Genomic DNA, 26,212 nt, shown 5'->3' on the forward strand with positions numbered 1-26,212 from the left:
ACACACTACACATGTATACTATCCATGCACACACACCAGCAGAGTGTAACAGCTGTAAGACGACTCCTCCCCCACTGACCCAGATCAACAATGATGGAGATGAACACTTAGCCCCCCACCCCTTCCGCTAACATGGATAAACTCTTGATTTTTTTTCTATCAGGGAAATAAAAGAAAAAGTTCTATCACCACCCTTAAACCTCTGTTGTTGAGATGAATGCTTTGAATGTTTTCTCACAGTCCAAACACATGTGAGTGTATGAGCTGATAACCTGCACAGTGGTTCCCCACATCACAACGTCTGATTCATTCTTTTTTATACTCAAAACTCTTTGCTTAAACACTTGATTCAGGAAGTTTCACTATATAAAGTAAAATTATCTGTAAAAGAAACTGTGCAAACTGCAGTACTTTTTCTTTTTTTCAGATATATAAACTAATTTATCCAGCTCAGTCATGCATTTGCTTCCCCAATCTTTTCTTTAGTTTATGTCTTTAAATAGTTTTTAAGGCATAATCTTTCCATTAAGACTCTTATTTTCAGCTGTTAAGAGTTTTATCTCACTTTAGCATTTAACAAGCAATACATACTTTATAGTTTGTGCTCATCACCTTGCATAGACATGAACTAAAAGAAGAAGCACTGTAGCATTAAGAAAAGCCAAGCATGCAGTGTCACTCACCTCTGAGCCTCTGTGGAGCTAAACTATGGTTCCAACTTGGCTTTTAAATGACTGAGCCTGAACAAATTGAGATGAATGATGATTCTAGAAAAGCAAAAACATCGTCCGTAAAAAAACTAAATTCTTCCGATTCATCAACCTCATTCATCATCCTTCATCTGAGAAAAACGGCGATACAGTGGTTTGGGCTCCCCTGAACAAACTGGACCCCGCCTCTCTGGGTATGCACGCACACACACAGTCATTGATTAGTCTAAGCCAGGGCTAATAGTCAGCTCTTACTTTTAGCTCCATCAGCTAAACCAGTGGTCTGGAACCTCCAGGTCTCAAAATTAAGTGTGTGTACCAATATTTCGAAAATATAACATATAACGGTGTTTTGACACAGATACAAAAAAACAACATATTTTTTTGTAATAAACCTTCGTGTTTACATGGATACGAATTGAATTTAAACTTAACGGAAGTTGCTTTAGATAAAAGTGTCGACTACTCTGAGTATAGATCATATACAGTCTATGGTATAGATACGTCACAGTGTTTCCTGGGAAGAGGGAAGAGGAAGTGAGAGGCGGCACATTCCCCAACATAACAAACTGATTGGGCTCGCACTGTTCCTCCCATCATGCCTTAGCTGCTATCATGAGGCCATTAGGAGCTTTCAAAACACATATAGGTACTAATGGATTCATTTAGGCAGCAAAACACACATACGCACACAGAGGGAAGAACATGAATACTCAGAGAAAATGAGAATATAATACTTATAGACCAGGAGAGTGGAGATTCTTCCATTTACACCTGGTCTTTATTTTTGCCATAGTTGATTTATTTGATGATGTACACACAGGGAAACAGGGATAGACATTATCGCCATTGTCCAGTGGTCGCCAAGGGACACGGGTTAGGGACTTTATTGGAGGGGCCATTTTCTATGAATCAGTCGGCTGTTAGTTGTGTTTTGTTGGTACATTTCTTTTGTTCCATTGTTGGAAAGCATAGATTGAATATCACCGATGCTGTGGAAATAGAAGTAGAAGAAAAGACGAACATCGACGAGAAATAAATAATGTTATTTATTTGTTCTTTTGCAGATAAATAACTGATCTCAATACATGTGTAGGCAACATGGGGATAACAGTGGCCAATCAGCCGTGACGGAGTTTTCTGTACTTTCTTCTTTAAGTTGAGGATAGAATGTAAGAACGACAGAAAAGAGCTACAGAGGTGTTGTGTTAATGTGACTCATAGTGTAAAAGACAAGAAAGGCTCTGTATAACAACACAACGAGCAAAGGGGTTCATGGACACAGTCACGACGACCGAAACTAAACCTGGTTAAAAAGAAAGTTCATTCTTTACATTGACAAGGCAGAGGAAACGCTGAGGAAATGAACGCTGCATCCTTTCTGTAGATTTTGATCAAATCGTGTGATAATGTGTCGGTGAAACCTCACTTCCATCTTTTTGAGCATTTAAAAAGTCTTCTCATCCACGTACGCTGAAACAAAAGCTGAGGTTTAAGGGAAACAACAGTTGAGAAAACAACACATCTCCATTTAGCAGCTGCTCCGTCTGCGAATGATGACCATGTGACCAGGAAGTGATTTATTATTGGAAACACTCACATCGAATAAAGACTATTGGAGTTAATGGTCCTTCAATACTGCTGGCTGTGTTAAAATAATGACAGATTAATCAGCAGAAATAATATTATACACTATTGATTATGGCAAAATAAAACACTGATGTGACATCAAAGCGATAAGGAGTGTACCTTCGATGTGATTAGTTACTGTAGGGCTGCGTCCATCTTGAATAATAATTATCAACATCATCACGGCGGAATGTGAAGACGTTAAAAAGACAAGAAACAACAGAGGCGGTTTGAGAACATTTAATATCCAATTAAAATATATTCCAGTTTCTGTACGAGCAAAAACATTCCTGATAGAAATTCAACATTTGAATGATTTTTTTTCAAATGACATGTTTAGAAAAAGATTACGGGTGACATCTTTTAAATCATAACCCCATTTGACGAAGAGCTGTCCATATACATATATAATGAAACATCTTCTTTATCTGTACTGCGAAAACGATACGCTTTGAATCTTAGAAAAATAGGGAGAAAAATATTTTCTGTTTTTTTCTCTGAAATGTTTTTTTCTTTTTTTGCTGCTGCTGCTGTTTTTGTGAAGTCTCTCGTGGCTACTGGCCGTCAGGTGAGATTAGCACAGGAGCTAAACTCACATTTCAAACCCTGATCCTGAAAAAAATTAAGCATATGTATCGACTGACTTTTACAGCACATATATTGTTTTACACAATATTTGTCTCGGACAGGCCTGTAAACTCCAAAACATTATTATAGCATGTATTTGTATATACTTTCTGTTTCGCTCATTATTGCGTTAAAAACTCTTTTTAACCAATCAATAATTTATTTAACTGTCAAACCATCTGATCAATTAGTTTCTGTATGTGTCAGGATGAGTGTTCATGAATTGTGTCATGAACGCAAAATTATTATATTTTAAAGGTACAACAAAAGATGACAAGTGGCAATTCAGCTTTTGATGGTCTCTCGGTTTCTGTGTTGGATACTTCTTCAATGTCTTTCTTCTTCGACTGAAATAAAAATCCTATTTAGATTATAGATATTTGTATATTTACTCTTAAAACTGCCCAATAACATCAATGACAATCTGCTATTATTAGTTAAAAACACAGGTACACCTCTAAACTAGCTCTCTGTGAGGTAGTGCAGGCTGAAAAGCTCCTGTAGTTTCCTTGTTTCTTCAAGTGAAATGATAACCATGTCATTTTGAGCTCCTCTGTAATGATAAGAATGTTCAGCAGGAGGAATAAGACTAATAGAGCACCAGAGTGTGTGAAATTAAATGAGTTTATATCCTTCACACGGGGACATAACTTCAGCCAGTCAACTAAAATAATGCAAATATCACATCTGGTGTTAGCTATAAAAAAATTCAAAATCATTTTAGTAACCTCAATCTGGAGAGTAAATCATCCTTTATTAAAAATCCTTTAGAAAGTAAACTACTCAGAATTTACTTTAAAACAATTTTAAATTAAAATCCAACAAACTCTTTTGACGTTTAAACCTGTAATACATCTCCGAATGAACATAAAGAAAACATGTTTAACATGTTTACATTTCTACCAGTTTGAGCAGATTCTTCAGCACAAGTTCTTAAGACGAGGAAGACTTGCTTGTCAACGCCCAGGAGGCCGGCTGGTGTTGGTTGGTTGAAGTCAAGACTCCAGATTGTGACGAGACAAAATAAAATCGCTACACTTGGTAAAAACACTTTGAGAAAATTAAAGCGGCTGCATATTGTGTTTTCAGTGAGAGTGAACCACAGAATAGGCTACATCTCTCTCCTGGTGAGGTCAAGACTGTATCGGTTCTGCCACATTTGTACCAATAACTCCTCAGATTGAGACATTTCCTTGGAGATCCACATGAAGAGAAGTTTCCTATTGTCTCATTTTGAAACAAATAATTTTGCTTTTTGATGTAAATTGAGCTGCGTGGTTTGAAGTTCAGAGAGTCAGGTTGCCTGGTTGTACAGTACAGAGGTGATACACCCGGTATACATTTGTGCATATGCGTGTGCATGGAGTGGGGTTCAGGAGGAGGAGGTTGTACATCCATATCAGGCGTGAGAATTAGCCTCACTGACCTGGACAGGGTGCATGTATAGACAGAGGGTGTAAAGAGTCATTGGTACTTGGTGCTGGAGTCGTTAGCGAAGCGGCTGATGTAGGTTTCATAGATTGTTTCCATGAAAGAGCTGTCACTCTGAAACACACAAGCACGGGTCATCATCAGCATCGTGTTTGCATGAATTAATGTAGAATGCATCCATGTTACAGACAGTATTTTACCTGGATCAGATGCAGGAGGGTGGCTTGGATCTGACCTCTGGACAGAACTCGGACCTCCTCCTGGAGCGGGGGTCTGGGGTGAGGGACGGGGGAGTTCTCCTGAGCGACTGCCGTCAACCCACAGTTTGACTTTGTCTGAGAGAACACACTGGGAGAGAGGAGCATGGTGGGGGCCACAGTGGCTGGTATTCTCTGGGGGGAGATGACCTGAGCAGACAGGGACAGTTAATAGAACTCTTTTACAGTTAGTATAGTTTAAACAATATATTTAAGTGTCATGCATGCTGTTGGTAATTTGATTCACTTTTCCACAACAGAAGAGACCAGTATTTGCTATTTGCTTCTGCAAACTGTACTTACCTGAAACTGCAGGGCAGCCCTTTGACCTGCGGTGGCTGGGATCTGATTTGGGGCTGGGCCGACACTTTGACTCGGAGAGGGCCCCAGGAATCGAGGGGCCAGTCCTGGACCGAGTCGAGGAGGATCACTGGAAGCCAGGCTTTGCTCCTGCTGGACCAACTGGAGCTTATGGAGGAGCTCATGAGGAGACACCACACCTGGCATCTGAGAGGGTAGACCTGACCAAAGAAAACCAGGGACCCAATGAAAGGAACGTATTTTAACAGCTTACGCATATAGAAATGGCAACTTATGGGCATTTTACAGTTTACATAGTGGAATCAATACAGAGTAATCATGTTATCTAAATCTAGCTGCCATTCCTGTGCACGCTGTCACAACCTTTTTATAAAAGTGGACTGGAATCTGTGAATAACTTCTGTAAAGTTTGTGTGACATCAAACAGATTCGACAAAGTGAGTGATAGTTATGTACAAAACTGATATAATACCTTGTGAAGGTTGAATAACGTTGTCATTGATCACCTGAGATGGAAACAAACCTGGTAAAGGATGAAAATTATATATTTTCTGAATAAAAGGCTGAAATGTGTGTTGTGGTTCACTGATGTAACGGCTGCTTGATAAGACGTCTCACCTGCTCCCTGCAGAGTTGAAGCTGAGTGGCTGTTGTGCTGGGCTTCTAGTTGAGGTTTAGAGAGGCTGAAAAACAGCTGCTGGTTTTGTTGCACTTGAAGGTGGGAACATGACCCAGAATCCACCATCATGGGCTGGGACAAGAGGTGGGGGTTCTGCAGCAGAGGAGGGGGGTTGGAGCAACAGGGGGCAGCAACAGAGGGGAAGGTGGTGGAAGGGGAAGGAGGTGGCTGGGTTAGGAAAAGTCTCTTGATTGGGTCGAGTTGAAGTTGTTGTTGCTCTTGATGGTGATGTTGTTGTTCTTGATGGTGATGATGATGATGATGATGGTGCTGCTGCTGTTGATGATGATGAGGGTAAACATGGTGATGGTGATGCTCCAGTGGCACCCCGTTGTCGCATAGCCTGTTCTCGGGGGACTCGGACACGGTCTGAAGCATCCCGACGACCCCTCTCTGCCCCTGCATGAGCTTCTGGATGGCTGGGCAGTGCTGCTGCTGTTCCTGCTGCCGCTGCTGCTGCTGCTGATGATGAGAGGAAGCGGGAGTCGGCAGCAGGCCTGCAACAACATTTCCACCATCTTCCCGGACTACAGCCCTCATCCCTCCGTCTGAACACCCAGCATTACCTCCCTTTGAGGTCAAACTTCTGCCAGAGTTCATCGAATCGTCGTAGGTCAGTGTGCGGGCCACGGGAGGGCGAGAGACTTTCCCTGCTGGCGACACAGGAGAGACGGGGTCTTGCTTGGGTGAGCGGTGATGTTGAGATCCAAAGAGAGTGGCCAGAGAGAGAGTCTTGGGTTGAGCAGCTTCACTGTCCTGGAGGAGACAAACACAAAGATGGATACGAGAGAAGACGAACAATAGGCAGGAGTGGAAAGAGAGAACTAGAGGGAGTACAAACGCTGCAGCTATCTCTCAAGTATACTTAACAAAACAATAATTAGATATCAGGGGACAATGTACTAAAGGATTGACTGAAAGCTGATAGGATCTAGGTGTTTCACCTTAGCATTAGGTTTAACAGGTATTGGTTTTATCAGGTTGGGGTTTCCAAACAGAACACTGCTGCCACCAATCTCTTTTGGCTCAGATGGAGAATTTTCCTGTAACACATAAAAAAAAAAAAGGTGGAACGAATAAGGTTAAGTTAATATTTTTCCAGATTCAAAATCTATAAGTAAGTATTTGTTATCTCCTTCCAAAAACCTGCAGTTTTATTTTTTTCTCTTTCGTTTGATCTTTTAATCTTCAAAATATTGAACTGTCCAGACCTCTTGTGTAAACTTTGTGTAAACTTAATAATCATTAAAGTCAAACAACACACATAGAAGCAGTATTCAGTTTTTATGTACCATATATCTAAAAAAAAACTTCCAGAAAATGAAGTTTTTAACCGATGCTCAATACTTTTCTGTTTATCATTTATTTTTATTAAGGCTCATTCAAAAAAAAAAAACTTCTACTGCACTGTAGCAGAGCTATATCTTTTTTTCTTGTCATTCAATTTTAAATGTGTAAATACATTTTTTAAATCTTTCATTTTGTTTTACTTTACCGATACTATGTGTCATTTATCTTATATCTCGTCTTCGGGACTCCCGAGTCTTACATCAGTTTAAATTGCTTTATTGTTGAAAGATGCGACACAGATAAACTCACCTTGCCAACCTTGTCATACTCTGTGCGTGCTTTGGTCAACATCTGGATGATGTCTACCCCCTTTCCTTCCCTTCTATCTCCTCCTCCTCCTCCTCCTCCTCCACCACCACCACCACCACCACCTGTTACTCCTCCACGTCCAATAACAACTCCTCCTCCGGCTGGGGACAACCAACCGCCTTGAGACTGAGCCACGGTCTGCTCCTGCTGGGTCAGACTGCACAAAGGACTCCATAAGTAAACCTGCACGCCCACGTTTCTTCAAATAATTTGTGATAACTGTAGTGACATGGTACAGTTCAGAGTAAGAGCATCACTTTATCTTTACATCTACAGTATGTTTTATACAAAGTAAGATGAACTCTCTGTCACCCCTAGAGCCACGTCTATCCAAACATACTACTGTCATTTGTTAGCGGAAAACTTTAAATGTTGTCTCTGAACCTTAGACACAGAAACATTAGTAAACACAAAGAGTTGTCATGTGCAGAATATGATATCAAACAATCTGTGACTGGAAAATAACTCATTGCACATTGTTATTAGTCCCATTTTTTCCTAAGGTGTTGTATATATGAGCTTAGAGTGATGCAAAGACTTACATTGTCATCCTCTGGGCGATGCGCTTGCAGTCCTGCTTATCGTAGAACCAAATCCCGTGGATAACCACTGGAGAGTCAGAAAGAGAGACAGGGAATGAATAAAAACCTTAAACCTATGTCAAGTACAAAAGATTTAGGAACAACTGGGTCCAAAGATTATTAACATTTGCCAATTATTGAAGGTCAGGTGAAGTCACGACCCTGTTAATGCTAAAAATCAAGTTAGCTGTGCAGACAACAAAATGAGCCCACTGACCTCCCATACACTAAAGATCAAAGGAAAGCTATTGTATAATTTAGCTTAGTTGACATCAGTGCAGGTTCTATAGACATGTTAAAGTCTTATTATTAGCCCTGCTGTGTCTAAACGCAGAGTTTCAAATCAGTCGTTTCCCAGCCAGGCCAATGGGAACAGAAGCCAGCAGTGTCATTACACAGTGAACCATGGGCCCCAGGAGCCTCTTAAACTACATAAACATGGTCAACAAGAGCAGAAACAAGACTAAACTAACACACATCTCTTACTGAGCTGTAAGAGAGTAAGCTGCATTACATTACACTGTGACTCATTTTACTATTTTCACTTGCACTAAAACCAGAGTAAAGCAGCTGCTGTTGTTGCATAATTGTTCATTTTTCCCAGCAGTGCCAGAACATATACAGAGCTATGGTCTAAAAAAAACCCGTCCAGAATCCAGATCCTCCTTCTTTTTTTACTGATGCACTTGGACAAGTTTATATTGTGAAACACTTTTCAATACCTGAAACACTAATGATTCGGGATGCTCTATTATACCCAGAATATAAACAAAGGTCAAATTTCTCAAAAACAAGAATTGGCTTACAGAAAACACAAACTAGCAGAAATATGATTTAAGTAAAACAACTCCCATGTACAAAGGTTTGAACCCCCGCCCTGCAGCGGCCACAGGTTCGATTCTAGTCCAGCCTGTATCCCTCATTGTCTCCCTTATTTATGCTTCTGCTGTTTCGTCAATAAAAGAAAAATGTCGGAGAAATCTTTAAAAAAAAATAAAAACTGTGCAATCCAAAAATAGTATTTGATGCAAGATTCCAATAAAGAACAGAGTGACAGTTGGTGCTACTGACGCATTTCAGTCACCCTTAAACAAGACAGCAAGACGTCATGTAACACCTCAGCACCTTTTAAAATGGACTCTAGAAAAGATAAGGCCAATTGCAACAAGGGAGAGTGAAAGATATGAAAAAGAGGAAAGAAATAGAAACATGTATCTATGTGCTGGAGAGGTGGGATTTAAAGTCAGACAGAAAATAGATTGAAGGGAGGGGGAGCCAAAAGCAACGAGGGAGGTCTATGATGTGTGTCTGATAGTGTTGCCACCACAGTCCTGTCATAGACACACACATTCCTACAAACAGATGTATACACAAAAATGCACACACACACTTTGTTACAAATGATGTCGGACATGCCGCTGAGGTCAGTATGGTTGAGGGGAACAGGAAAAGTGGGAGAGGCAGAGACGCGCGCGCACGCACACACACGCTCACACGGTTCAGTTGAGCCTGGGAAAATCTGTCCTGTACCAAATAAGTAACTGCAGTGGGAGCCTGTCTGGTGGAGCCAGAGCCACTTAGCGCTCACTGGGGATGAGACTGTTTGACAGAGACAGAGAGAGACACAGTCAGAGTCAGAGAGCTGGAAAATTTAGAAAAAATGAGCCAGTCGGATATGAAATAGAGAGAAGTGAGGTGTGTTAGAGAGGGGATTATCAACAAGTCCATCACAAGCCAAAAAAAAACCCCACCTAGCTGTCAGAGCTCTTTAGCTGTCAGGAAACACAGACTGAACTTTGTCATGAACGGAAAAACTGTTGAAGTGGAGTAAATTGAGGGAAAGGAACGTTTTATGATACCAGACAGTCATTTTGACATCGTGCTGCCATGACTCATCTCCGCAAAGGACGAAAGACAGAAGATAAAAAGGGAAAGGATTATGCAAAAGGGGAGGAGATGATCATTACCATCATATTATAAGTTTTCAACCTGTCCTGATATCAACCTTCACCCCCAAGAAAGCAAGAGTAGGAGAGGAAGTGAGAAGTAGAGAGTGGGAGGACTGAAATAAGTAGCACCGATAAAGATGTGGTCGGGGCCACAAGGGTAAAACTCTTGGAGTGAGACGGGAAGTGGAAGGGGTGATCAGTCAACAAAACTGGAGGAGAGGGAGAGGAGGCCAGACAGAGAGGACATCTGAACCAGTGACGGAGGGATCCTAATCAAGTGAATTGGACTGGGAACGCCACTTCAACATCACAGGGTAAAAAAAACTTCTGCGGGATGACGAGCAAAGTCGCTTCGAGCTGAGAAATGTCAACTCTCAATATATCCCTGTACGTGTGAATGAGGAGTATTGGAAACTTAAGCAATAATCAATCACTCCAGTGGAGTCCGTTATTGATCCAGGACTTGGACTGTGTGGTTCTTTCAAAACCTCAGGACAAACCAGCCGAACTGCGAGCGCTGGTGCACGTGTGTTGTCTGACCTACGGCAACTCTCTGACAGGACCCCGGTGGGATAGCTTTAGATATTTTTATAAATTCTGGGAAGCAGCACTGCGACCTGTCCTTGTTTGTTCTAACTGCTCTGTTTGGACTTTGTTTTTTCGAAGAAGACATTTATAATCATCTCTGATTTATATGTTTGTGTTTGAGTTGCACAGGAACATCGCAGTTTAAATGTGCTTTGACAATACAGTAACAGAGTTTGACTGCAACCCAAACTGCACCACTGGGACTACTCAGAGAACGCGTGTTATGTTTTTCTCTTAGCTTTTAGTGCAGTTAGCGCTCCAGTCACATTTGTAAGCCGTGCTGACATCCAAGATGGATTAGGTGTGCTTTCGCTGCAGTGCGTGATCATTTTTGTAGAAATAACTCACGGCATCAATGCTGTTAGTCTGTATTTAGTTTCCTGTAGGATTGTGCTGGAGGGATAGGTGCTATTAAAGGTTATGCACGTCCATGCTCGCAATAGTTGTTGTCCGAGAAGAAGCATCACTTCCTTTGCTTGTAGAAATGGAATTCATAACACTGGAGGAGGAGTAAATATTGAGATTTACAGATACTGAAAGTGTCATCGAAGAAGATATTATTACTACTGCTGGACTGTGCGCCTTCCCCCTGAGACTAAACCACAGTCAAACTCCTCAGTTCCCAGTTCTGCCGTGACAGCTCTGCGCTAAGTGCACTAAATGACCTGACTAAAGGACCTTTCCAACAGTGTTACCTGTATCAGTAGAGCACCATCAGGACAAGAAGAAAACTGTGGATAAGGAATTACTGGAGCTGCAATTAAAGGCCCAATCCAAACACTGAAAAGTTCTAGAGAGGATCAAGGAGAGTGTTACTACTGGACTGTGAGACGAGTGAGAGACCACCGGAGCCATGCTGAGAAGCCTGTTCCAGAGGAAACCTAAACATGAGAGACTGGAAGAGGAACCTGAGGTCAGATTTAAAGGCTTGCTGGTGTCAGAGAAAGACCTTGGATACAAATATGTCCGACCTGGAGGTAAGGCTGTCAATGCACCTGATATACAGAGCACCACTGCTGCGTTTATAGCAGTGCCAGTGTTAGCTACATCCAGTATTTGTGCCTAGCACATACCAGTTAAGATCAGTGTTTAATGGAGGGGCTGATATTACAATGAATGAAGTCATTATTATTTAAACTGCTCATTATTTTCTTGATTATTAGATTAATCTGTATCAGCCTCTTAAGTAAAAGAGCTGTCAAATTTTGGGAAAAAACGATTAAATCATATAAAATGTGTTGTTATCAAATATCACATACAGACAAAACAGTCCGTTTTTAAAACCATATTAAAAATGTTATGAAAAAATATATAAACTTTTACATTATAAATAATGCTGCTGTGACCTTGACTTTGAGGAATATGTTCATGATTTGTACCATGAATAAATCTGAGGTTTTATGAAGATAATGAGGCAACCAAAGCATTAGAGACTCTAAATATTACAGGAAGGCTTGTAAGAAGTCTTTTGTCGGTTCCTAAGTAATGGGTATATTTGCCTGAGGGAAAAATTAATTGCTCCGGCTAAATTCCTCTTCTTTAAATCTTTCCTCCAATGTGTGGTATATCTCCACAGTGTATTTTTAGCCTGGGGTGCCACTTTGTGCCAACTGCCATTCCAGGAAGTTACGGCAGCACTGAGAGCAAGTTGTTTGTCTACTGATAAGATTCCACGACCTCTCCTCACAGAGGTCACGACACAGTGGGACTGGCAGCATTACCAACAGCCTGGGGCCTAAACAGTATTGTGCGTCAGATGTTAGCCCATGAAAAAACATTTTCTGAGCTGAGATACATTCCTGTAAATACAGTTTACTGGAAAAGACCATCCAGGCAAAACCCTTACAGAATGTTAGCTTACTCCTTCTGTAGACATTTTTACAGCTCTGAGAGTTCCTGTTTTGTGAGTTTAATTTGGCAGAACCATGTCACATTACTGTGTGCTTAAATGTATTTAGGGTCTAATAATGTTAGGAAATCAGAGCCGAAACAAAGATAAGCATCTGTTTGATTTCAACCATTATGCCTTTCCTTTTTTGGGCTGTTTTATCATTCAAATTCATTAAGAGAGTAATCATTTGGAACCACTGAATATAAGGTTGGTGATGTAACCACCCAATCTTTCACTCACATAACCCCAGACCAATTTTCTTTTTTATCAGAGGCAAGAGTCATCAAATCAGCCAAGATTACTGGCTTTAAGTGTTTTTAAATGTCATTCCTTCCCGGCACCAGTGAGCTGGCTGCAATATATTCTCAAAGAGTGACACTCTGACCACATCCAGAGTCCAGGATTATCATGGATCATCTTTAATGTGTCCGGGGTGCATTAAAACCGGATGTAAAAGGTGTAAAGAGGTCACAGAGGAAAGTTTATGTCACACACATTATTTCACTAAGCCTTCAGGATGTTCAATAATGGCTATGTTGTTGAAGTATCAGTAAGACTGATGAAGTGTTACAGCAAAGGGATCAAAGTAGGCGAGAGGAATCCAGTGGTATCTAAACACTGCATTCCACCTGCCTCTTACTGAGTCAGAAGGAGACTGTGAGACCAGAGAGGGGGAGTCTGTGTTTGTCAGAGCGAGTGTGCGTGTTTAGATTATCAGTGACTGTTGCGGTGTATCTAATCTCCGCTGGCTGGGTTTGTAGTGCTGTCAAGCTCCTGTCCCACAGGCCCACTCTGCAACGTGCTTGCGTGTGTGTTTGTGTGCGTGTGCGTGTGCGTGTGTGTGTGTGTGTGTGTGAGCCAGATGCAAGTCTGAGAGTGAGTGAGGCTGATAGAATTCACCAGAATACCTCTGCTCCTTATATGGAACTACTGGTTCCCACTCAAAGGAACTATAAGCTGAACACTCATGTGTATCAAGCTATATATCTTTTTATCAGGCCTGTGACTATACACCCATGTTTTTATGCATGATCATGTGGTGACATTGTATAGCATAAAGATTTGGATTGATAGTTGACATATGGTAAGCTACACTGAAAGTGGCTGGACATTAAAACTGTTAGGTAAGATAATCATGATTCAGAACAATGGAAATCAGACTAAAAGTGAGAATGATATTATACTAAAGGTGTCAGTGACAGGTTGACATGAGAAGTGGGACTGAGTGTTCATCTGAGGGTCTTTCTCCTTACATCGTGCATTGCGGTACAGCAGGAAGGGGTCCTGGAGCTGGAAGTCCAGGTCTTTGGTGATTGGCTCTGTCAGGTTCTCCATGTTGAGTCGGTTCATTATAGTGAAACCATGCCTGGGAGATGCCAGCCTGAAATATACAGAGGACACATACACATACGTGTGACTTATTCATTCAAAAATTCTGAATCAGATTCAGAATTCTATTTGTTGTTTTAAATGCTCAGTAGGTTTTTCATACATTACATATTAAGTAGGGAAATAGGGGAACATTTAAAGCAAAGTATAAAGCAAGTACTATAGTACAAGGAGAAAGAGATATTTTAACCATTGAAGTACAAAATAGAAATAGAAAAGTTATTAAAATAGGTAAAATATGAAAGTTCAGCTATGTAACTTCACAGTTAATAACAAAATAATAATATATTTAAATATATAGCGTGGTGGCAAAGTAAACACTGAGGTTGTTTCTCTCGTGTCAGAGAGATTTCTGCATGTCTAAGACCTTTACTAGATTTTAAAGAAAAGTTTGGAATGGATCATTTTTAATAGAGCAAGAAATCAAAGTGTCCTCACCTTGTGTAAATAAACAGTGTTCCTTCCACCTCGGTCTTCTCCTAAACAACACACAAGAAGCCAGCAACAGTTTGCATTAGTTTGAGTCAGTAGGATTTGAGGTCAAACATATCAAACAGGATCAAGAGGTTTCACATCATTAACTCTACAAAAAAAAAAATATATATATGCACGTCAGCCTTCTCAGGAACTTCCACTGTGTTTGTCCAAGAAATAAAATAAAATAAATATTAAATGTTTACACTTTCTATAAAGTAACCTCGGCTCTCTGAGAGTATTTCCGGCAGCTGGAGATGGAGTAAATCTGTGGAGGTGAGAGAGCGCGCGTAGCAGGGGTCTGTGACGAAGCTAGGCTACGTTAGCACGATGTCCTTAGCCAAAGTTCATTCTTACCCACTCGTTCGCCCTGTTGTTGTAAGTATACAGAGCCACCTGGCTGGCCACGTCCACGATGTCGTTGATGTACGGGTCCTGTCGCTGCAGGGCCGCCAGACTTATGTCCAGACCTTTGGCAGGAGGGCAGCCACCGCTTCCTGCAGACGTCGCTGTCATTGTTCCCTATGGAGAAGCTAGCTCGCTACCTAGCTTCGGCGGCTAACGGGTCACAGGGAGAGGAGATAAAAATCAAACTAGCGACAAGGAGGGTAAATATTTAAATCCACAATCGCACCGCAGCCTGATTTACAGTTTAAGACTCATGAAAGTAGAAGATATAAGTTTGATGAACCTCTAACTAGCACTACTGAGTTTGTTGGCGGCCATGTTTAGCCGCAGAGATTGTAAACAACCAGACATAAGGAGTCGAGCGGAGAACGTTTGAAAAAGTCAGGCTCATCAATCAATCTGGAAAAATAAAATCGATCGAAGTTCAGCTGTCATGTGCGTATTATTATTATTATTATTATTATTATTATTACAATATTTATTCAAACACATACTTACAATAGTTTAACCCTAACCCGGATTTACTGAGCACTTTTCTTAACAATGTTATGAAGTGCATTAAAAGGAGGAATCCACATCAGACAAATAAAATCAGAATGAGCGCAGAAAATAGATCAAATATATAAAAAAAGAAACAAAGAGTTATAGAGAGTGTATGTAAAAAAGCCAATTTCAATCATGTTTAAAAGCTTTCATAAAAATAAAAGTTTGAAGCAGAGATTTAAAAGAAACTAGAAAATTTGTCTACGTTCAATGGATTCCATAATGTTGGGGCTCTAATGGCCAAAACTCTGTGAGAAACGGGAGTAACCATCATGAGCTCCATCTGCAGATCTTAGTGGCCCACAGGGCACATAGCAGCTCAGTGATTCTGAAAGGTACTTAGGTATAAAGCCTTAAAAGTGAGCAATAAAGGTTTAGTCCAAAAATGTTAATGGACTAAAAATGGGCATTATCAGCCTATTTTGTAACTGTCTCTTCTTTCCATCTAAGTAAGCAGCTGATGTTTCTCTTTCATCTCTGTATATATATTATTTATACGTCTGACTGCTTGGCAACATGAACACTGATTACAATTTATGTTTGACCGTTCACAGTTACATTACTCTTCAGATGCACTAGGGGGAACCAAAGGGCTGGATAATGGATAAAACAGAATAATCCCCCCCCTGTTCATTTACTGCAGGAGCTGGTGTTAATCTGAAAGCAGGAATGGATGAGTGTGTGCTTGCAAATATCACCTTAAGGTCTTGTCTTAATGGGAGGAGAAAGCCTTGAAAAGAGCAGTTACACCACGTGACACATTCCTAACTAAAGAAAATACAAATTCATGTCTAGTGCACGTTTCCCTTCAAAAGGAATCACTGAATTGGGCCTTTTGGGGACATACACAGACACAGGAGACATTTCTCTCTTTATTTCTGTAGAAACCCTCCTGTCATCTTATAAAAAAAATACACATATAAAAATAACTTGGGCAACAAAGAAGCACACACATAAGCAAATGCAGCATTCAATTTAAAGCATGTGTAGTGCCTTGCTCTACGGCCAAGTTAAGGCAGTTTTTAGCATAATCCAAACTTTCTAATAGTGAAGTTATCAAGGCCATGTTTCATGTTTTCCTTTTCCGCTTCAGAAATGCTGCTGCATCTGTGTTTTAATGCTGCACCCTGAAACTTCTTCCTCTTGCTCGTTCAGATGCAGCATCGTTTTATTCGACACTGTTTATATCTACTATCAGATTCAGAAGTGAGACGTATCATTCCTGCCTGGAAAATTACCACTCAAGGACAGAGCAGTAACTGATACAGGGACAGGAAGAAATCCATATCAGACATACCCATATTCCGCAATAAGGTTGGCATCACCTTACGATGAATCTCCATTTTCAGTTTAACGTATCAGGTTCTGTTCAAGGGCACCTGAGGGGACACAGCTTCCTCTGTTGTCATTGTTCTGGGAACTTATGAAATACTGTGTTGGACCTTTTTTGAAAGATTTGCTGTTGTCTGGGACATTTTTTTTTTTTTTATGTAATTTGGCCTTGTTTTCCTTGCGTTTGGATTTCTGGATTTGTGTTTTGGTTATTGAGTTTTTTGCTTCCTATTTTTATTTCGCAGTTTCCTTCCTTGTGCGTCTTTCACTTTGGTTCATGTCTTTGTCCCATGTCCCGCCCCTTCATCCGCACCTGTCCTCATGTGTTTCACCTGTGTTCAATTGACCCTGCATCCATTGTGTACATTGTCCCTTTAATTCCCTTTGTCGTGGGCAGGTCGCCTGTTCATGTTTTGTTTTACTAGTGTTTCAGTTTTGCTCACCATCAAAAGTCCACTTTAATCTTTTGCCTTTTGGAGTTCTGGATTTTCAGTTTGACTATAGCTGCCCTCCAGTGACTGTAAGTCTGTACATTTAATGTAACACTTTTTCCTTTGCTGCTATGTGCGTCACCCTGACACGTGGACATACTTAAGTCCCTTCATTCTGTGCACACAGGATCTTATATGAAAGATAGAGATGTGCAACAGCTAATGTGCAGCCATCAACATTAATGTCAGGGGCAATGAGAATCCAACTGCTCACTCAGTTTGAGCAGCACTGGATGAAAACATCTGTTTTAAAATGGAAGTGCCACTTTGTCCACAACCTCTCCTCTTAAAACTGAATGAAGCTCTCCAGGGTCAGGCTATGACATGTCTGCCGCATCAACAGAAAAATAGGTACATGTGTCTATCTATCAGGGCGCGATCTAACTGTATGTCACAGGCTGTGTGTTTGCCTATAATGAGACTAATGAGTTATCCATCAGTTGGTCAATACTGTCAATAACCATTCAAGTCTAGATAGAGTACTTGGGTGTGATTGGTGGGGACAGGCCCGGGAGGTGCAGGTGATTGGCTCGGAGGCAGCAAGGATGATGGGACGTAGCCAGAGGCAGCTTACTGAACTTTGCAGAGGGGAGGGTTGACGTGGCAATTCTGGAAAAAATCAGCTTATATATATATTTTGATAATGGACATATAGTTCGTTTAAAAGCAAGTAGATTAATTAAACTTACTTTAAAATAACAAAACTGTAAAATATTACAGTAAAAATCTGAAATAAATTTTAGAACAGGCCATTTTTTAAAAGATATGTGAAACCTTGAAAGTAATGATCAGATTTTTCAAGGTAAAAATGGATTGTGAATAATGGAACAGTACAATTTGAGATGTAGATTTTCTGCTGTGTTTTTTGCATAACCTAATGACAAATTGTATCTTGCCTTTTATTAAAACCCTTTAATCCTTATTTCTATTGCGTATTCATAATCTTTTTCGTGGGGGGAGAGAGAAAAAGTACTTTATATAAATGCCAGTGCAGAATCAGAATCATTTTAGATTCATATTAATACTGTGGATCCATTTCAGTTGTAAATGGCAGTAAATGAATGAAATGAAGATGAATTGAGTCGTGCTTTCCATGATGAGGGGATTTCCCTCTGACTGACCAGAGGACTTCTGGTTTCCCACATGGGATACCAGCACTATAGTGTTTGTCTGTTCAGAGATTCCCAGAGACCAACTGCGCCTAGAGTCACACACACATACACACAAACACACACACACACCCACAAAGGGGTCGGGAACTACAAATATAGACCACTCATAAATAGAATTGATATTCCATGTGCAGGCTGGATTTGAGAGGACATTTGTGTGTGTGTGCGTCTGTGCGTTTTTTGGTGCGTCCCCTGGGCACAAGTGTCTGTTCCCACGACCTGCCCTCCAACTGTTCTTCCTTCCCTCAATCCTTCCTTCCGTCTATCTTTCCACTCACTGGCCAGTGTAATTAAACAGAGTCCGATTTGGCAAGAGAGTCAGACCGCCATTATGCCATTCACCATCCATCTGTCTCACAGGACGACGGGGCATTTTGAGGCATTTCTGCTGCTGGAGAATTTCCATTTTCGGCACGTTTCCTCTGCAACGTTTCTTAGGAACAATTTGAACTCGTCACAAGTTACTTCTCAGATCCTGATTCCACATAAAACCACACTTGATACGCCTGTAAAACACAAGACATTATTGAACAATAACCCAGTGGTTCCCAATCTTCTTTGCCTGTGGTGCCTTTCAAAAGAGAGGGACCTCCCCAGAAGGTTTTATATAAATGACTGCTGTAGGTTTAATGGTTTAATGTGGTCACATTATTCAACATGTTACCAATTGTGCCCTTTCCCCCAGCAGAACCATTGGTTTTTACTTCTTTTCAAACACATTAATCATCTCGTAGCTCCACAGATTTATCTTGTAAACCTTTGGATGGGGCCCGACCTATAGGTTGGGAGCCACTAAATTGAATTCCAATAAATAAAACCATTACATTTGCTCCCTCGTCCAGCTTCAACCATAAAATGCTACTTAAGTATTGATGCACATTTACTTTAGTTTATTTCACACAACATAAATACAGACTACATAAATGATGTGTGTGGGGTGTAGTAGACACCAGTAATGGCTTAAATTAAAACTACACCCAAATATAACAAAATTAAACTAATTAAAATAAAAAAAATTGAAATTAAAATACAAAGAAACACAAAATCTTTAACTCAGGTTTAAAGGAAGAAATAGACATGTATTAATTCAACAGAAAATATGAAAAAGGAAGAATATATGTTATGCATACAGTATGAAGAACAAATTATAAAGAGCAACTTTTTACTGCACAACAGAGCTTTTCTAACACAAAAGAATCCAATAAATCCATGTTTACAATACAACTCAATACAATATTTAACAGAAATTTGACCATGAGAAGTTTTATACAAAGTTAGATGAAGATTGAAGTATTCACTTTCTAATAATGTTTCCATTCACTCATCTGCGCAGTCGTTCACCAATCTTTAAATTCTCTTTCAAATATACTGTGTATTAATAAATCAGCATCACAAAAAACTATACATCGCTCATGAAGAGACAATGCATGTGTCAAATGTCACGAATAGAATCGTTTATCGTCCGTCTCCCTGTCTTTACTACGTCTGACAATGACACACGTAGACAAAAAGCTTCCTTCTGTCACAGGATGGTGGGCGGTTGATTTTGTGCTATGGGGCTGAACGAATGAATACAGGCTGGGTTGAGTCATCAGATTCACCTCCTGATTATAGCCCCGCAGCCAGATTGACATGAGGCCTGCACATTGTGGAGTTCGTAGTCAGTGTCAAAGACAATTATATGGGGCGGCCGGGGCTATAGTTAGAAGGTGGAAATGCTGCTTAGAGCCTTCAATTCATCCTGATTTAATATTGAGCCAGATTATTCAGCTTTGTGCAGGAATATCTCTTTTTGTGGTTTCTGAGGCATTTGACATGAAACCACCCTGTTTGGTTTGGACTCACGGTGCAGGACACAGATGATGGGAAGCAGGGTTGGCAGAGGTGCAGGGCCTGAGACGAGGATCCTGCTGGGGTGGGCGGCCCCTGAAATGACGATTTCAAACCAGGCAGGGAGACGGGAAGTGAGTTGGATGTGGTTACAGGGGATGACTAACTTCAGGACAAGGCAAAGTGCTGCTGCTACACCAAGGGGACTGAACGATCTGCGATTGAGTGCTTGTTGATCGATTAGGAAGCTTATGCTGCACGTTAAATCCTTTAACACAAACTTTTACCTAATCTTCTCCTCTTTTCAAACTTCTGTGACGTTTCTTAATCCAGCGCCCATCTTTTATTTTTTTACCGAATAGCTCTTTATGGTCATTGTTTAAAAGAACGTTCATCTGTTCAGCAGCTCTACAAGAAGTGAGCAAAGGAAAACAAACATAAATAGCAGCAAAAAAAACATACATAAACACATAAGGGACATAGAATGGTGCAAAGACATAAATAGCACACAGGACTCAGTAATAGTGTGTGTCTGTGTGTTATACTCTGGTGTGTGTGTGTGACAGCCTTTGGGAAGGTGTAGAGGAGAATTGGCGGTTGACTTGCGTCCAGTAGAACACACAGGTCAGGACTGTACAGGTATAACACACCAGATGGAAGAGGGAACACAGGAGAACATGAGTAAAAGCCTAACGTTGGGAAACGTCGGCCCAGAATTTGTATATCCATAAAAAGTCAGGAACAGATTTTCAAAATAAGCTCATGATGAATTTTTCTTCTTGTCTTTTTATTTCTCGCTGCCTGTGGAGAACTTAAATAAACAGCTTCATTTAAGATCCGACATGTTGTTTGTACAAGCAGGTCTATCCAAAAATGCCTCAGTGTGGAGCCGCGGAGCCAAGCTGACTCAATGTCATCAAAGCCTGGTCCAGAGCTATTTAGTTAAGAGCTGATGTTGCTGACTGTGTTTGACATTTTACTCCTAAATGAGCTTCACTTCATTGTTGCGTTGCCGTAGAAAATTGGCCCATGTCTGCAGAAAATGACTTTGCATGCTCCGTGGGCCAGGACACGATTTTCTTTTTTTCCGGGGGAACAATGTTGAAACGTTCTCCACCGTCCTGAGGGCAAAAGGAAAGAAAATCACATAATTGAATTCTAAATATCATTTTTATTGCCTTCTTGATAATAAAGGTTTCTTTGAGAGCTGACCTTCCTGAGTCTACATGATATTTGAGTCTGTATTTACACAGCAAGAAGAAGAAAAAATCTACTTCCTTGTGGTTTCTCCTTGTGTAAGAGCGCCGCATAGAAGGATCAGACCTTTAGTCATAAAAGAGTTGAAAAAGCAGATATTTAGTGTGTGTGTGTGTGTGTGTGTGTAAACACGGCTGGGGCCAAAGAAAAGAATGAGGCTGAAGCAGTCCAGATGTGTAGGAACTACTACGGGCAAATCAGATGTACATTGGGTACAACAGCTCTGATCGCTGTTTTCTTCCTGCAGAAATCACGGCTTGAGGCTGCAGTGGATCATTATCCTCCTTCTACCACTCTCTCATGCACACACACACATGCACACACCCACAGAGGCATATTTTCTCTTTCAATCACATGCAAGGAGTTTGGGGCCACCTTCTTTCCTTTTTATCTCTTTCTCTGACCCGCTTTTAAGATCTAAGATCACACACACACAAAAAGGCATTTTTCTCTTTCTGTTCTCTTTCTTTCTCTCTATCACATGCAAGGAGTCTTGGCCACCTTCTTTTCTTTTTATGTCTTTTTTAACACCCCTCCTCTCCCGCCACCGCACACAGACACACACATGCACATTTTCTCTTATTTCCCCTTGTTCTCTGTCTCACATGGATAGACTTTTGGCCATGTCTTCCCTTTTTATGTCTTTTGTCTGACCCTCTGCTTTAAAATCTTTTACAGATCACACACACACACACACACACGCACATATTTTCTATTCTCTCTAGCTCTGTGTCTCACACGTGTGGAGTTTTGGCCACGGCCTTTTGTTTTTGTCTCTTCTCTGACCCACTGCTCACTTTAAGATCTTTTTGAGAACACACACACTCACACACACGCAGTTCATCAACATCATCATCTCTGTCTTCACCACCACCATCATCATCATCATCTGGATACCAGCCGCTGGTTCCTCCACTGTTGCCTGTACAGTCTCCCTCCTCCCTCCTTTCTCACTGGCACACACACACACACATACACACACACACACACACACACACACACACACACACACACACACATCTGGAAACAGTCAAAGCGTCTACATGCACGGGGCGGGGGGCTACCTCTCTCTCTCGCTCTCTCTCCCTCTCTCTCTCTCCGACTCTCTCTCTCTCGGTATCACTGCAGAGCTGAGCTGCAGGGGCAGCAGAGAAGAGAGAGCTCCAACTCCCGATCAGTGAGACACAGGCAGACAGACAGACAAGCAGACAGGCAGACTGACTGAGAGACAGACAGCCAGACAGACACACACACCTCCGGACCATGATGGACTGGATCAGGACAGGGAGACCCGTCTCCGGATGAGACAGGACGGCCTGGCTTCTGCTGTTTTTGGGGGGGACTCTGCCACAGATCCGCGGAATAACCGACAGCCTATTGGGAGATTTAACCCCGTGCTACCCGCGATGGAATATTTACACTCTTCTCCTTCCCTAATTCTTCTCCTCTCCTCTTCCTCCTCCTTCTCTCCCTCCACCACCACCACCACCTCCTCCTCTTCTTCATCCTCCTCTCACATTTTGACACGCCGCTGCTGAAGATGCGCACGAATGCGTCTTTTGCGCACTTCCATTGCCACCGCCACTGACAGCGCCCGTGCTTTATAATATCTTTTTGGGGAACCTCTTTTTTTAGAAACAACACAACAAGGAAGAGAGGAGGAAGAAGGAAGGATAGAAAGAAAGAGAGAGGGAGAGAGAGAGGTGTGAATTGAATTGAACGCGGTGCTGGTCTCATGTTTCTCGCCTAGGGCCCGGATGTACCGAGGGATGCACCGGTGCGTTTTCCCAACCGGTGCCGCCGAAAGCTCCCTCTTTTTTCTCGCCTTCACCTCCATCATGGGGATTAGGTAATATTCACTCCATCCGAAGAAACCCTCCCCATAAATAAAAAAACGGAATACCCCAAAAAACTGTCCGTGCCAGACAGTTCTCTCTTCTTTTTCCCCCTTTTTTAATTTCTTTATTTTGGGGGGCTTTTTTTTTTTCTCTCCTCCTCCTCTCCAGCTTTTCCTCCCTCTCTCTTCCATTCACCTATAGGGATAACGCCGGACTACATTTATGGTAAATGAAAGCAAAAACATGTACATCCCGGAGGACACCCTTGAGAACCATCAAGGTATGTGATATGTTGTTTTCTTATTATTATTTCTAACATGACAAACATCTTATAACTGGGCATGAGAGAGAGGGGGAGGTGGGAGGGAGTAAGAGAGGTATGATGATCCTGAAATGGGGATGGGATGGGGGAGAAGAGGGGAGGAGGAAGAAGGGTTGCTCTCTTCTCGTTTTCAACAGATGGACAGATGCAGCTCTCTCTTTCCTCCACTTTCCCCTCATGCGCGCACTTTGTTTATTTGTGCCATTTGTGCCATAAGCGCGCAACGAGCCTACAGGTACAGTCTGATGTGGATGAGGCCTTTTTTTCTTCTTCCTCCTCATCCTTGCATGGTTTGCTCCACACTTGTGGGGTTTGACAGGGCCTGGCCAACGGTGGGAGAGCTGTGGCACAATGGGTGGGCAAGTGGTCACATTATTTTAGCCACGACATGGCAGCTTGTAAAACGCAGGAACACGACTGTCAAAGCGCAAAATGGAAACATGGTGTGTTTACACATTCCTTGGCAGAGCTCGTCTCCCTCAAGGGTTTTGGTTCAGGGAATAAACTAAACTGCATGAAGCCTATATATGTGTTGCCTGGCTGCATTTGTCAGAAATGGACACACACCGGTGTCTAAAGGAGCAGCGCCCACTGCTATTACGCGCACTCAACCACTATTATCGATCCCCACTTCTTCCACAATCAATAGTCCAATTTGTCACCTTTTAATCTAAGTTTTTTTAACACGCACAGGGCTCCCTAATAGCAGCGAGGTTGAGGAATCGAATAGATATGACAGGTGGCAGCAGGAGAGGGCCTGCAGGACTTACTCGTCCGCTGAGAATTGGGTTGATGATGTGCTATTTTGGGGGATGGCAGTGGAGGACAGTGGCTTGAAACGACTGAAGTTCAACGTGACGACTTTTTAAAAAAGCAACACATGCACAGAGTGGTTTGACAGCAGGGGCTGCGGTCTGTTCCACGGTGAGGAAAGGGTCTGTTTGCATTGCGCAGTATTACGCGTCGCTCCTTCCACCCACGTTGCAGAGAGCGAAGCCCAGCGATGCATTCGTTACACGGCTCATGCAGCCGGACCTTGTAATTCAGCTAAAGAGGGGAGGGAGGGGGATTTTTCCGATCACTATTATCATCCTCATAACAATCATCATCATCGTCTTAGTCGCTTTTCGTCCTCCACTTCCATCACAAGCACATACCTCTGCCTTGGCGACAGGTTCCATAGCAACAGGGGATGAGAAGAGGGGTGGATGTGTGTGTGTGTGTGTGTGTGTGTGTGTGTGTGTGTGTGTGGCAGCGAGGCACATTCACCAACAGTTTGCTCCAACTAATCATAGGCTGGATGTTACCTGCAGATGCTACCAGCTATCAGCTCATATCATTCACTGGCAGCCTAAACAGGATCATGAAGGGCAAAGTGTGTGTGTGTGTGTGTGTGTGTGTGTGTGTGTGTGTGTGTGTGTGTGTGTGTGTGTGTGTGTGTGTGTGTGTGTGTGTGTGTGTGTGTGTGTGTGTGTGTGTGTGTGTGTGTGTGTGTGTGTGTGTTACCTTGATTGCCATGATGTCATCTTGATCTATTATTATCATCAGAAAGAACCTTTAGAAAAAAAGATGCCCATTGAAGTAACTGGTGTCCTGATCTTAACAGTTGCCATAATCATACACTGAATAACCTGTGCGTCCGCCATGTGACACTCAGGCTGATGAGGGGAAAGTGCTTGACAACCCAGGAAGACACAGGTAGCATGTTGATTAAAACTGAGGGACGAATACATGGATTACAGATGTCCTGTAGCCACGCATGAGGGGATCAGTGCCATTATGAACTTATTATTGCCCTTTTATAGGAGATCTGTGTTGAATTGTGAATATTAAACGAGTTGAAATGTCACTGCAGAAAGTATTTTAGCTTAGATGTGAGTTTAGAGCACATCAGATCAGGCCTGTTCATGCACCATATTTAAACCCATATGTATATGAGAAGTGGTGAAAAACATACAAACCTCTCATTTGACTGCTCGGACAGACTGAGACGATTCCCTGGAGTTCTCCAGATCCTATCTTACTGATTCGATCGAGTCAGAATAAGCCTTTTAACGTCCCGGGCCATCACTGTAGGAGTCGGAGCCCGACTGCTGCGGGATATCTGGCAAATACCTCCGGGCTGGGAACTACTTGGGTGGTGGTTTCAGCACCACGGACAGCTCATTTTTCATTGGTCTATTGACAGTTACATGACAACTGTTGGGGAGACGGAGACAGGTATTGGCACTGAGGTGTCTCCGTGTGTAAAGCCTGTCTCAAATCATTTATTTGATATGTTGCATTTCAGGTGTTCTCCTCTAATGTATGACAATAGGAAAAGCACAAATTTATGCATAGTTGTATACTCTATGCAGGTAATACATAATAATGATAACTTTTGGATTTCCAATATGCCCAAGGCAACTTTACAGAGTTAGGAAAACAAGAATAAAAGTAAAACTTACCAAGGACAGAAAATAATAGAAGAAAAGCTGGTTGGGGATACTTAAAACTAATGGTCAAAAGCATTTGTGAAAAGGTGGGTTTTAAAGAAAAGTGCAGAGGCCTGTGTACACTTGTAAAACTTCTGAAGATACCATGATCTGGATGATGGAGAATCTTCACAGACATGGGTTTTAAAGAGTTTTTAAAGGTGTCCAGAGATGGGGCATTGCGGATCTCTGTGTGGGAGCTGCCACACTGAATGCTCTGCTATCATAAGTTCTCAGGCTATAGTACAGGGGGATGATGAGTGGACCCATGTCTGATGACCGTAGGTTCCAGCATGAAGTAAAGGGGTGGAGGAGGTCAGACAGGTACTGGGGAGGCAGCAGAGCATGGAAGGATTTATA

The 26,212-nt window shown here is 41.8% G+C and overlaps 1 protein-coding gene across 3 annotated transcripts; it reads right to left on the reverse strand.

The window, feature by feature from the left end:
• Nucleotides 1-2,564: 2,564 nt before the first annotated feature.
• dcp1b (decapping mRNA 1B) lies at nt 2,565-14,942 on the reverse strand. 3 transcript variants are annotated; one of them, XM_035147696.2, is made up of 11 exons: nt 14,543-14,942; nt 14,150-14,190; nt 13,576-13,703; nt 7,856-7,922; nt 7,254-7,470; nt 6,599-6,697; nt 5,594-6,410; nt 5,448-5,498; nt 4,958-5,175; nt 4,598-4,804; nt 2,565-4,511 (listed from the first exon to the last, which is right to left on the reverse strand). In XM_035147696.2, exons 1-11 carry the CDS (start codon nt 14,699-14,701, stop codon nt 4,431-4,433), a joined length of 2,085 nt encoding a protein of 694 aa, XP_035003587.1. In that variant the 5' UTR covers nt 14,702-14,942; the 3' UTR covers nt 2,565-4,430. The 3 variants fall into 3 exon arrangements, with proteins under 3 accessions (XP_035003587.1, XP_035003589.1, XP_035003588.1); XM_035147698.2 differs by lacking the exon at nt 6,599-6,697; XM_035147697.2 differs by lacking the exon at nt 5,448-5,498.
• Nucleotides 14,943-26,212: the final 11,270 nt, after the last annotated feature.

The sequence above is a fragment of the Hippoglossus stenolepis genome, chromosome 22 (genome assembly GCF_022539355.2).
Source record: "Hippoglossus stenolepis isolate QCI-W04-F060 chromosome 22, HSTE1.2, whole genome shotgun sequence".
In the NCBI taxonomy this organism is placed as follows: Eukaryota; Metazoa; Chordata; class Actinopteri; order Pleuronectiformes; family Pleuronectidae; genus Hippoglossus; species Hippoglossus stenolepis.

Excerpts from the sequence above, each read along its gene's own strand:
- dcp1b (XM_035147696.2), bottom strand. The coding sequence starts at position 14,701 with ATGACAGCGACGTCTGCAGGAAGCGGTGGCTGCCCTCCTGCCAAAGGT. Across the intron at positions 6,698-7,253 it reads AGTATGACAAGGTTGGCAAG|GAAAATTCTCCATCTGAGCC; the intron begins GTGAGTTTATCT and ends TATGTGTTACAG. Across the intron at positions 5,499-5,593 it reads TTCAACTCTGCAGGGAGCAG|GTTTGTTTCCATCTCAGGTG; the intron begins GTGAGACGTCTT and ends ATCCTTTACCAG.